At 43.9% G+C, this 13,064-nt stretch overlaps 1 protein-coding gene across 7 annotated transcripts in view; it reads left to right on the top strand.

Moving 5' to 3' along the window:
• The window catches only part of NMT2 (N-myristoyltransferase 2), a 66,695-nt gene that overhangs the window by 27,189 nt on the left and 26,442 nt on the right, over positions 1-13,064 (top strand). For 2 of the 7 annotated variants that reach the window (XM_063780491.1, XM_016962705.4), the window contains exons 2-8: positions 625-760; positions 1,153-1,195; positions 6,720-6,864; positions 8,771-8,889; positions 8,990-9,081; positions 9,201-9,317; positions 11,811-11,981. In XM_063780491.1, the coding sequence (XP_063636561.1) occupies positions 625-760; positions 1,153-1,195; positions 6,720-6,864; positions 8,771-8,889; positions 8,990-9,081; positions 9,201-9,317; positions 11,811-11,981 (823 nt within the window). The remainder of the gene's footprint in view (positions 1-624; positions 761-1,152; positions 1,196-6,719; positions 6,865-8,770; positions 8,890-8,989; positions 9,082-9,200; positions 9,318-11,810; positions 11,982-13,064) is intronic. The other 5 variants (XM_016962704.4, XM_016962703.4, XM_054660783.2 and 2 more) reach the window with 3 other exon arrangements.

The following is a 13,064-nucleotide window of genomic DNA, read 5'->3' as shown; positions in this document are numbered from 1 at the left end:
CATTACTTTAAAACATGAATAACCAGTGGAAAGAAAAGTTCCTTTATAACCTAGATGCTAGGTAACAAAACTAGCACTTTGTGTTTTGTTTGTGTTTGTTTGTGGCAGGGTCTCTCTCTGTAGTTAGACACTTAAAGCTTTTCATTGTTAGCCCCCCTAGTAACAATCTTTATCAGGGAACATTTCCTCCTCTGCAAAAAAGTGGTTTGTTTAGTTCTGTTGCTTCAAGATGAGTGTTCTGTCGTACCCAAGAGATCTTGATAATGGAGTTTTTCATATCATGTATCTCTCCTCCCGAAAGCTGACTTAAACGTAGATTAGGAGAGTAGTGATAACCGTGGAAACTATTTTACTTCAGTTATAAAATGTGGTTTATCTCTGCAATCTTCCTGCTTCGTGACATCTAAGCACCTGCAGGATGACTGAGCGGGGACTGGTATTCTTCTGCCTTGCCAGTTATCGTCTTCACTCCACTACCTTTTATTCCTCACCTACATCCTGACACAGTTATTTTCTACTGCATGTAACATCTGTGTTTTTTGAAATGATTAATTGTATGCAATTCAATTTCATTTAATGATTTTTGTTTGTTGGTTGGTTTCACCATCTTTGCATTTCCTGCAGAAGTCCTGGAGGGTATTTGGGAGCCAAAAAGAAAAAGAAGAAACAGAAGAGAAAAAAGGAGAAACCAAATTCCGGAGGCACCAAGTCAGACTCGGCATCTGATTCCCAGGAGATTAAAATTCAGCAGCCTTCGAAAGTGAGAGCTCTGTTTTATTTTTTCCTCTGTGTGGTTTCTCGTGCGTGAGTGGGTTTACGCAGTTTAGCGCCCTGCTGCATCAGATGTGTAGGGACTTTGTTGTGACTGTGTGTTGAATGCCACTAGTAACTGGAAGCTCTTGACAGCCTCCTTAAAATGGACTTTGGCACCCAAATAACGAAGGGGTACACTGTGCTTTTGTGTGTGTGTGGATACCTGCTGTGTTTTTCCCTTTTCTCAGTGAATTTGTATTTAGATTGTCGTTCTAGAAGAAAGTCTCGATGTGAGCTTGTTAGGTTTTTTTGAAATTACACTTTAATATTTGATTACTTTTCGTTCAGAAGATATTCACATTGTAATTTTTCTGGGTGTCTGTCTAATTACCTGAATAGCACAACACCATCTGGCAGCAGATTTCAGCGGGAGCAGCCATGGGTAAGTCTCTCGTTGACTTTGAATCAAACCAGTTTGCAGCGGTTGTTCTTCATTCTAATGCCAAGGGTGGGAAATAGTTCCTGACATTCTCCTAGTTTAAACCAAACCAGAAGTTGTCCAGCTGGGCCCTGCGTTGGCAGATGGTGGCCAAGAAGAGGGTTGATTGTACTGCGTGGGTGTCTGGTGGCACAGATGGCAGCCATCCCTGTCTGTGGAGCCAACCCCCAGGCACCCCGTGTGCTGGGCCTCTGGGAAACACAAAGCCCTCTTGATGCAAGAAACTCACAGTGAAAAGGGTAGAACCAGCCAGGCACGGTGGCTCACGCCTGTAGTCCCAGCACTTTGGGAGGCCGAGGTGGGAGGATCCATTGAGCCCAGGAGTTCAAGGCTGCAGTGAGTTATGATCACACCACTGCACTTCATCCTGGACAACAGCGAGAGACCCTGGCTGAAAAAAAAAAAGAAAAAAGAAAAGAAAGAAAAGGGGTAGAATTAGAAATATTACAAAATAGAGATGATTTTGATGATCGTACCTACAAATAAATTATTGTGAATAGGCCGGGCACGATGGCTCATGCCTGTAGTCCCAGCACTTTGGGAGGCCAAGGCAGGCGGATCCCTTGAGCCCAGGAGTTCAAGACCAGCCTGGGCAACATGGCGAAACCCTGTCTCTACTAAAAATACAAAAAGTTAGTTAGGCACGGTGGCATGCACCTGTAGTCCTAGCTACTTGGGAGGCTGAGGTGGGAGGATAGCTTGAGCCTGGGAGGTGGAGGTTGCAGTGAGCCAAGATCACGCCACTGCACTGCAGCCTGGCGACAGAGACCATGTCAATCAATCAATCAATCAATGTGAGTAGCATGTGGTATTGTGGAAACAGCTCAAGGGGTGATGTCTGAGACCTTGAGCTTGGTCTCTGCCCCCTTGCTCACTAGTTGTGTGCCTTTGCCTGGGTACTGCACTTCCTTCAGCCCAGTTCCTTCTCTTCTCTCTAACTCGCAGTTCGATCTTGAGGTTCCAGTTGGAGCATTTTTATTCAAGAATTTTTACATCCTAAAACAGTGCATATATATATATATATATATATATATATATATATATATATATATGGTAGTTGTTACCATTCTACAAGCTTTGTGGATTTCCTTTTTTCTTATGCAGAGTTTCTGTTGTGTTCCATGAAGTGAGACTTGCAGGTAGTTTTGATGTTGTCACCTGTTTTACACAAAAGAACCAGGAATCACTGAGAAGGAAAATTACTTGCCCCAATTTTTCCCTGACTGACTGCAGGGTGAGAAGAAAATGGAATCTTCTTCCCTAGCTTTTCAACTTGGTTCTCGGGTAATAAATATGCTACCCACTGGATACAGCTTTCCAAGGTAACTCATAGAGGATACCACCATAAGCTTGCAAAACACTCTTCCCGTTTCTAAATGTCGCTTCATCAGATAAACTTGGCATCCCTGACCTGCAGCGTGGACATCTCCTGTTGCTTTCAGCATCACCATTTGTCTCTGCCCATCCCTTCCACCTCTAGTGACTGTGAGCCTTTCCCCTCTCTCTGGTCACTTATGAGAAACTAGAGCCAAGCCAGGCAGTGGCGAACTCTTGGCATTATATGGTAGGTGTGTTGGTCAGGGACAGAACTAATGGGATGGATAGATAGATAGATAGATAGATAGATAGATAGATAGATAGAGGGGAGTTTATTAAGTATTAATTCACATGATCGTAAGGTCCCACAATAGGCCATCTGCAGTCTGAGGAGCAAGGAGAGCCAGTCCGAGTTCCAAAACTGAAGAACTTGGAGCCTGATGTTCGAGGGCAGGAAGCATCCAGCATGGGAGAAAGATGGAGGCTGGGAGGCTAGGCCAGTCTCTGTTTTCACATTTTTCTGCCTGCTTGTATCCTAGCTGCACTGGCAGCTGATTAGGTGGTGACCACCCAGATTAAGGGTGGGTCTGCATTTCCCAGCCCACTGACTCAAACGTTAATGTCCTTTGGCAACACCCTCACAGACACACCCAGGACCAATACTTTGTATCCTTCAATCCAATCAAGTTGACACTCAGTAGTAACCATCACAGTAGGGAATTTCTTTTCTTAATTTGGAGGAAGTCAGTATTGTCTTAAGATGGGCTTTTCTGTGCTGCATTTTTAAAATCTGGGGCTCTTTTCCTTTAAGCTTATGCCAACTCTAGATAGCACTGTAAATTACAGTAGACTGCATTGCAGAATATTCTGGTCTACATACAAGAACCAAAATAAAAATGATATTTGGATTCTTATAAACTTCTTAGTGTTATAAAACTTGGACATTTTTTCCAAGGTACTATTAAATTTGGAAAACAATGGGTAAAGAGTATAGTTGCTGGTTAGTATGCCACAGAAAGCATGTGTGGAAGAAAAAGAGAATATACCTGCCTCTTACGTAGGAGTGGAATCGTGGGAAGTTAAGGTCGGGTAGATATTCATCTCACCTTGCCTGATGCACACTCATTCTTCCCAGGTAGTGCTACTATGGAAGGTGAATGGACAGGCATGAGAAATGATCATAGCTGAGTTTCCCTTACTGCTTTGTCCCTGTGGATTTGGAAACTGTGTTTATTTGAATCTACTTTCAGAAAGCATTTAAATAGAGCCGTATGTGGTTGTTCATGCCTGTAATCACCACATTTTGGGAGGCCAAGGCGGGCAGATCACTTGATGTCAGGAGTTCAAGACCAGGCTGGCCGACATGGTGAAACCCTGTCTCTACTAAAAATACAAAAATTAGCCGGGCGTGGTGGCACAAGCCTGTAATCCCAGCTACTCAGGAGACTGAGGCAGGAGAATCACTTGAACCCAGGAGGCGGAGGTCACAGTGAGCCATGATCATGCCACTGCATTCCAGCCTGGGCGACAGAGTGAGACTCTGCCTCAAAATGAAAAAAAAAAAAAAAAAAAAGAAGAAGAAGAAGAAAGAAAGCATTTAAATAGTGAACATTGGGATATCAATGTTTCGCAAAGGGACATTTCATGTAGAGAGTGCTGGTCAACCCATGAGCTAATTAGGTAGGGAATAAATCACTCTGAAGTCTTCTTCATGGAGTTGGTCATTTTGGTCATTGGGTCATGTGGAACAAAGATGCTGATTCATGTCTGTTGCAAAATAGTTTGAGTTTGATATATTACTGTTAGAAGATTTAACTCAGAAACCAGGAAAGAAATCAAGGAACAAAAAATTAAATCAAGAAAGAAAAAGTACCATGACAAATTCATTATAGTCATTGTAGTTCTATTTTTATAAGACTGGGCTCTACTTTGCCATTTTAAGCTAAACTGATGCACAGTTAAGCATTATTAGTTGAAATATGCTGTGATCTCAATTCCCATTTAAATTGTAAGGTCTTCTAATAGATGGTGTTGTTGGAGTTCAGATACACATGAATTTCATTTTGCTAAAAATTTGCTCCTTTTAATGTTGGGGACTTAAAAGACACCCAAGGAAAAGAAGTCATCCAAAGATATAATAATGAGAACCGGAAAAGTATTTTGTTAAATTTATATGTGTCATTAAGATAGGACCTTTATGATTTTGATGTTAAACAAATGTAAGATAAACAGCTTACAAAAACTGTGGCCATCTTGGATTGTGCTGTGAGACTTCCAAGCAGAGACAAAAAGACTTTCACCTGCCTCCAGCTGGACTTCAGAACTTCGTTTCCTTAGGGTTCTTGACAGTGTTTGTATGAAACAAACCCTGTTCTGTGCTGTGTAAGACGAGTAAGCTTCCCAGGTTAAAATTATTGCTCCACACCACAGATTTCAGATTCCAAGTGGAACAGAAGTCCAAAGTTGCTGTTTATAAACTTCTAAGGGTCGATTGTACCTTTCAATGGTGTCCACCCTGTGTTGACATACAGCAAAACCGAAGGGCTCTTGAAACTTCTAACCACTTTCTGAATTACAGCGAAGAATATTCTTTGCATGGTATCAAAGTTCTACAATGTCTCAGAAATTCTACATATTGAAAAAAGTAATTGATTTCCATATTCAGTCCTCTGCGCTGTCTTCTCATTTCAAGTAGTCTCATGTTCCATGTATTATTACGTTATTTGAGGAATTAAAAAAAAAAAAAAAAAGAACTGGGGAATCTCCAAGAGCTGGCGGGAATATTGGCTTTGAGAAAGGAACCTTAGAATTTAAACGTAATGTTTTTCCTAAAAAGGAGTCCAGTTTCCAACACTTGGGCTGGGAACGACAGGCTATGGTTGCCCAGGATCTGAAGTACAGAGGAAATTGCTTGTCCTTCTGGTGGGAGAGTTTGTCTCTAGAGGATCAGGAGGATCAGGAGGGTCAGGAGAAGGGCAGGGTGTGGCCGGGAGGAAGGGGCATGGTTAGAGATTTCTTTTCTTGATCATTTTCATCCCAGTTCAGCACTGAGTTCAGATTTCCCTTCCTTCCTTCCTTCCTTCTTTCCATCTGTCCTTCCTTCCTCCTTTCCTCCCTCCCTCCCTCCTCCCCCTCTGTCCCTCTCCTTCCTCCTTCCTCACTCTCCCTCTCCCTCTCCCTCTCTGTCTCTCTCCCCCCTACCTTCCTTCCTTCCTCCCTCGCTCCCTCCCTCCTTTTTTCTTTTCTTTTCTTTCTCTCTCTCTCTCTCCCTTTCTCTTTCTCTCTCCTTCTCTCTCTCTCCCTCCTTTCCCTTCCCTTCCCTTCCTTTCCCTTTCCCTTTCCCTTTCCTGACAGAGTCTCGCTCTTGTCACCCAGGCTGGAGTGCAATGGTGCGATCTCAGCTCACTGCAACCTCCACCTCCCAGGTTCAAGCGATTCTCCCTCCTCAGCCTCCCGAGTAGCTGGGATTACCTGCCATCATGCCTGGCTAATTTTTGTATTGTTGTAAAGACAAGGTTTCACCGTGTTGGCCAGGCTGGTCTCTTAACTCCTGACCTCACGTGATCTGCCCGCCTCGGCCTCCCAAAGTGCTGGGATTATAGGCGTGAGACACCACTGCCGATCCTCTCTCTTTCTTTATCTCTCTCTTTCTCTTTCTTTGTTTTCTCTCTCTCTCTTCCTTCCCTCCCCTCCCCTCCCCTTCCCTTCCCTTCTCTGCTGTGTTTCCATTCTAGAAGTTCTTTCCCTCATCCCCTCGTTGCTCCTGCAGAGCATTTACTCTGACAGTGCCCCCAAGGCTCGTGGCTGCCTGGCTGCTGGATGACAGTAATGCATGCATTGCACGTCTCCCCCAGAGGAGTAATGCCGGGGACCATTTGTAGATGGATGGGAAACTGAAGCAAAGCGTGCTTCACTTTAGATTCCCCAAACTGCCAGAGCCCCAATAAAACTAGACAACTGTTGTTACCTTTAACAGAGGGTTTGCTTCTATTTTCATGTGTAACACACAAGCCCATGGCCTTGACTGGGCTTGGAGGAGGATTGTTAGTGTTTAGGTGTTGTAGTCTCTGAGGCAGATGCACGTGCGTCTGCTCAAGTTTAACATCAGCAGCCACTCTCTCATATTCTGTGTCTGTCTTTGCTGTCGTAGAATCCCAGTGTTCCAATGCAGAAGTTGCAGGATATCCAGAGAGCAATGGAGCTGCTATCCGCATGCCAGGGCCCAGCCAGGAACATTGACGAGGCTGCAAAGCACAGATACCAGTTTTGGGACACACAACCGGTACCGAAACTAGGTAAGTTTTTCTGCTTTTCTCTTTTTTCCCCAGAAACAAAGCTGGATGAACAACAACAACAACAACAACAACAAAAAACACAAAGAGTGTTAACTTCACATGTATCATTTATTTCATACCACAGACTGGAAATCTATGCAAGAGTAATATTTTTCTTCTGAAAATATAAATATTAGATAGTGACATTGGCTTTCGATAACCATTATTTTAGTCCAGTTTCTATCCCAATAAAAACATCCAATTTCCCCACACTTGAAACATTACTAGTATTATTATTATTTTTGAGATAGGGTCTCACTCTATCACCCAGGCTGGAGTGCAGTGGCATGATCATAGCTCACTGCAGCCTCCACCTCCTGGGCTCAAGTGATCCATCCTCCCATGTCAGCCTCCCATGTATCTGGGACCACAAGTGCACACCACCACACCTGGCTAATTTTTGTATTTTTTTGTAGAGGCGCTGTTTCAGTATGTTGCTTGGGCTGGTCTCGAACTCCTGGGCTCAAGTGATCCACCTGCCTTGGCCTCCCAAAGTGCTGGGGTTACAGGTGTGAGCCACCGCACCTAGCCCATTAGAGTATTAAAAATGTATATAAGGTTCTGTGATGGAAGGACCAGGCCCCGAAGGTCCCTCATGGAGCAGGTGTCTGTTGAGTGTCTGTTATTAAATGCCAGGCATAGTCCAGGGCACACACCTGGAAACAGTGGTGGAAAAGTAGGACAAAAGGTGGCCAGGCTGGGGAGGAGGGGCCACATTGAGGTAGAGAAAGGCTTTAGTTAAGCAACAGATGCTGGGAGAAAGTGACGTGTGATGCGTAAGCTTCTGTCGGGAATTCCAAGGGGCCCGTCCCTTGAGGACCAGAGGGCCTCAAGCCGAAGGAAGGCACCAGGAAGGCCCTGAGCTGAGGCCTGCCCCGGTCATCATGGCCAGAGCACTGGGAGCAGGGGGCAGGGAGGGTGTGGAGAGGGGCCGAGGCAGGCAGCAGCCATGGGGAAGAGCCTGGGTTTTAGTCCTACCATGTTGGGAAGCTCTGCAGAGAAGGACTTGGAAAACTCTTCTTGGTGGAAGTCACTAGAAATTGTGATGGCCTGAACTACGCTGCTAGCAGTTCAGATGGGGAGAAGTAACCAGCCTTGAAATTATTTTTAGGTTTTGCTGGGAGGGGCAGAGGTCACCGCAGCCCTTTCCTCTCCCAGTATGTGGAAATGCAGTAAAAAGAACACACCTCCCAAGGCTGTTGAATGAAACCTACATTGCTTATGACAGTGTGTAAGATAAGGCTGCATTGTAGGCCTTGAGACTCGGAATCACTGTTGTTTTGTAATGTCATCTTTGTCACTGGATGACAAAAGATTTCTCCTTTCATTTAATTGGCAAAATAGGCCAGCTGTGGTGGCTCACACCTGCAATCCCAGCACTTTGGGAAATGAGGTGGGAGGATCACTTGAACCCAGGAGTTTGAGATCAGCTTGGGCAACATAATGAGACTCCGTCTCTACAAAAAAAATTTAACAATTAGCCGGGCACTGTGTTGTACAACTCTAGTCCCAGCTACTTGGGAGGCTGAGGAGAGAGGATCGCTTGAGCCCAGGAGTTGGAGGCTTCAGTGAGCCATGATTGCACCACTGCACTCCAGCCTTGGTGACAGAGTGAGACCCCATCTCAAAAGAAAAAAGAAAAGAAAAATAATTGGTGAAACAGCAATGATTTCACACCACTGCCTAGCTTTCCTGTTTCAGTCCAGAGGCGCTTGATATAACAGCATCTTTTTAAAGATTATCTGAAACCCGAGGGCCCTAAGTCGGATTTTGCTTATGTCACTGACCACTTTGGATGGTTAGAATACTTTGTCATTTAATATTCTCGCTTTTTGCCTTTCTTTTTTCTCTTTCTCTCCCTGTTCAGATGAAGTCATAACATCTCACGGTGCAATTGAACCAGATAAAGACAACGTACGCCAAGAACCGTATTCTTTGCCACAGGGTTTTATGTGGGACACTTTAGACTTGAGTGATGCCGAAGTGGTGAGTGAGTAAAAACCTCTTAAATTCAACTCCTGCATTCACACATTGCTTCTAAGTTGATTCTGAGCACCATGGATAGGACACTTGTTTTATCTTATAGCTCAAGGAGTTATACACGTTGTTAAATGAGAATTACGTAGAAGATGATGACAATATGTTCCGATTTGACTATTCACCCGAGTTCCTGTTGTGGTAAGTCTCATCGATCACAGATGTCGTGGATAGGCGCTGTTGACTTGGGGACTCCTGCGTCTGTTCCTGTATTCTTGGACAATAACTGGTGCCTGTTTTCTTGTCTACCGTGACCTCAGGGCTCTGCGTCCACCAGGCTGGCTCCTGCAGTGGCACTGTGGGGTCAGAGTGTCTTCAAATAAAAAACTGGTCGGGTTCATAAGTGCCATCCCAGCAAACATTCGGATTTATGACAGGTACATGTTTAAGCTCGTCCATGCTGTTTTTATATGTTTATTTTCTAAGAATTACAATTAGATTAGGCCTTTAAAAGTTACTGAATGCAGGCCAAGCGCAGTGGCTCACACCTCTAATCCCAGCACTTTGGGAGGCTGAGGCAGATAGAGCACCTGAGCTCAGGAGTTTAAGACCAGCCTGGTCAACATGGGTGAAACCCCATCTCTACTAAAAATACAAAATTAGCTGGGCGTGGTGGTAGGCACCTGTAATCCCACCTACTCAGGAGGTTGAGGCAGGAGAATTGCTTGAACCCAGGAGGCGGAGGTTGCAGTGAGCCGAGATCGCACCACTGCACTCCATCCTGGGCAACATGAGCGAAACTCCGTCTCAAAAAAAATAAAAATAAAAAAAAAATGACTGAATGCAAGCTGTCCGGTGGTCAGGGAGGTTGTGTATGTGTGGAGGCAGAGGCTTTATGGAAACTCTCTGATTGGTTTTGCTGTGAACCTAAAACTGCTTTAAAATATAAATTTATTAAGTAGTAAAAAAAAAACGGACTGTGAATAAAAATAAAGGACAATGGTTTCTTTTTCTCTTTTTCTCTCTCTGCCTCTCAATCTCATACATGCTCACACATATATGTATCAGAATAAACGAAGCCTTGGCCAGGCACAGTGGCTCACACCTGTAATTCCAGGACTTTGGTCGGGGCCGAGGCTGGCAGATCACTTGAGGTCAGGAGTTCGAGACCAGCCTGGCCAACATGGCGAAACCCCATCTCTACTAAAAATACAAAAATTAGCCAGCATAGTGGCACGTGCCTGTAATCCTAGCTATTTGGGAGGCTGAGGCACGAGAATCACTTGAACCCAGGAGGAAGAGATTGCAGTGAGCCAAGATTACACCACTGCACTCCAGCATGGGTGACAGAGCAAGACTTCATCTCAAAAAAAAAAAATGACTTAAAAATTTTTTAGGAGAGATAAAGCTTTCTCTCCATAGGATACATTGCACTTTTAGTTTGGATCTCCAGCCTGGAAAGTCAAAGATCCAGCTATGAAAGTCAAAGATGTCATATATAATTGGTCTCTTTACTTGTCAGTGTATTAGGTTAGCTTATTTACTGTGAAAAGCATTTGATCTCAAGGAATATTTTGTGCCAAATGAAGTATGTACCTGGAAACAGAACCAGGAACAGGATTTGAAGATCTAGGAGGTTTACTGTAGTTCAGAGCGCACCAGCTCTGGTCTGCTCAAAGCCCCTCTCAGGGGTCCCAGGGGTTTGTATCACACTCCAAAGCAACATCTTATCAGATTCTGCACCAGGATGACTCAGTTATTACCATAATTTAGGAAAAACAGATCTAGAAACTTAAAGACGGGCAGGTCATAGTGATTCATGCTTGTAATCCTAGCACTGGGAGGCTGAGATGGGAGGATTGCTTGAGGTCAGGAGGTCGAGACCAGCCTGGTCAACATAGCGAGTCCTCATCTCAAAAAAGGAAAAAAAAAAAAAAAAAAGAAAGAAGCGTAAAGAGCCATAGCTGATCCATTTTCTAAACTGAAAACGTATAACGGACCAAAGTCCCAAAATGTATTTAGAACAAGAGGGTTGGAGCCTCCGTGCGTTTTACAATCATTTTGGCAGGGAGATATGGGGAATAGTGTTTCCGTCTGAATTTGTGAAATGTCTAAGTGATAGAATATTTTTGTTAAATATTGTGTTAAAGAATGGCTTTTAGGCCAGGCGCGGTGGTTCACGCCTATAATCCCAGCACTTTGGGAGATCGAGGCAGGTGGATCATGAGGTCAGGAATGCGAGACCAGCGTAGCCAACATGGTGAAACCCTGTCTTTACTAAAAATACAAAAATGAGCTGGGCATGGTGGCGTGCACCTGTAATTCCAGCTACTTAGGAGGCTGACGCAGGAGAATCGTTTGAACCCAGGAGTCAGAGGTTACAGTGAGCCAAGATTGCGCCATTGCACTCCAGCCTGGGTGACAGTGCGACAATCTGTCTCAAAAAAAAAAAAAAAAAGAAAGAAGAAAATAGAATGGCCTTTATGTTCTTTTTTTTCTTTTTCTTTCTTTTCTTTTTTTTTTTTTTTTTTTTTTTTGAGACAGGGCCTTGCTGTGTTGTCCAGGCTGGAGGGCAGTGATGCAATCATGGCTCACTGCACCCTCTGCCTCTCAGGCTCAAGTGATCCTTCCACCTCAGCCTCCCAAGTAGCTGGGACCACATGCATGCGGCAACATGACTGGCTGGTGTTTCTGTTTTTTGTAGAGATGAGAGTCTCAGTGTTGCCCAGGCTGGTCTGGAACTCCTGGTCTCAAGCAATCCACCTGCCTTGGCCTCCCAAAGTGCTGAGATTACAGGCGAGAGCCAGTGTTCCCAGCCTGCATTCTCATTCTTGGATATTTCCTGGGTATCATCTTATTTTTTAAAATGTGTTGACTCTTCATTTTGAATCTCGTTTTGACTCTTAATCTTCACCATCTTTATTTCTTAGTGTGAAGAAGATGGTAGAAATCAACTTTCTTTGTGTTCATAAGAAGTTGAGATCGAAACGGGTAGCCCCAGTGCTAATCCGGGAGATCACTAGAAGAGTGAACCTGGAAGGGATCTTCCAGGCTGTGTACACCGCGGGAGTGGTTCTTCCTAAGCCCATAGCCACATGCAGGTACCAGTACCATATTTCTACCTCAGGTCCTCCCTTTATCAAAAATGTTGAGCCTCACCACTGTTCTGCTAGATGTAGTTTTTGCTGGTAGCAGAGATGGAGACTAGAACCTAGAATCACCAAGTCCAGTATTCTTTCTGGTATATCATTTGCCACTTGGTGATTAAAAAAAAGTTTTTGACATTTTCCTACTAATGATGCTGGATCTATACTTTTTTTTTTTTTTGAGGCAGACTCTTGCTCTGTTGCCCAGGCTGGAATGCAGTGGCGTGATCTTGGCTCACCGCAAACTCGCCTCCCGGGTTCAAGTGATTCTCCTGCCTCAGCTTCCCGAGTAGCTGGGATTACAGGCATGTGCCACCACACACAGCTAATTTTTGTATTTTTAGTAGAGACAGGGTTTCACCATGTTGGTCAGGCTGGTCTTGAACTCCTGACCTCGTGTGGATCTATACTTCTAAGTCTATTCCATGTGAAAGATGAATGCTGTCTCTACATGGGAAAACCTAGGACATGATGATCTTAAAATTCCAATGTCATACCATTTTCTTTCCACCCCAATGATCAGTTTTCTGCCATGCTTTGCAGCACCACCAAAGTGTCCTGAAAGTCTAATAAGCATCCATTCAAAAGCCTCAGATGTATTTGTTTGTTCAGAGTAGGAAGACCTAAGCTATGTTTTTACAACTTCGTCTGCACTAGTCAAGCTTTCACAGGTTATTCCAGTGAGAAAATGATCAGATTCCCACAAGACTAACCTGTTTCTAAAACATCAGAGTTTATCTCCCCACCCCTCACCACTGTTTTTATTGACTCAAATAAGATGAAACTTAAAATTATTATATACTATTAAATTATTACATTCGTTAAGTAAATGGAATACTAGACTTCACGGGTATATTTTAATATAAATCACTTATCCCAGAGCCTGGAATCACTGAAGAAATTTAAGCTAGTTTTCAAAAAGTTGTTTTCTTTGGTGTGTAGGCTGTAAAAGTGAAGGCGACTAATTTAGGGGATTTATTTTCATGTTTTTAAACTTTCTGATTGGCCTTTTGTAGAATCAGTGATGGTCCTTACATA

Source organism: Pan troglodytes, chromosome 8 (genome assembly GCF_028858775.2).
Source record: "Pan troglodytes isolate AG18354 chromosome 8, NHGRI_mPanTro3-v2.0_pri, whole genome shotgun sequence".
Taxonomy (NCBI): Eukaryota; Metazoa; Chordata; class Mammalia; order Primates; family Hominidae; genus Pan; species Pan troglodytes.
The sequence above is the reverse complement of the archived record's forward strand: the minus strand, read 5'-3'. Positions and strand labels throughout refer to the sequence as shown.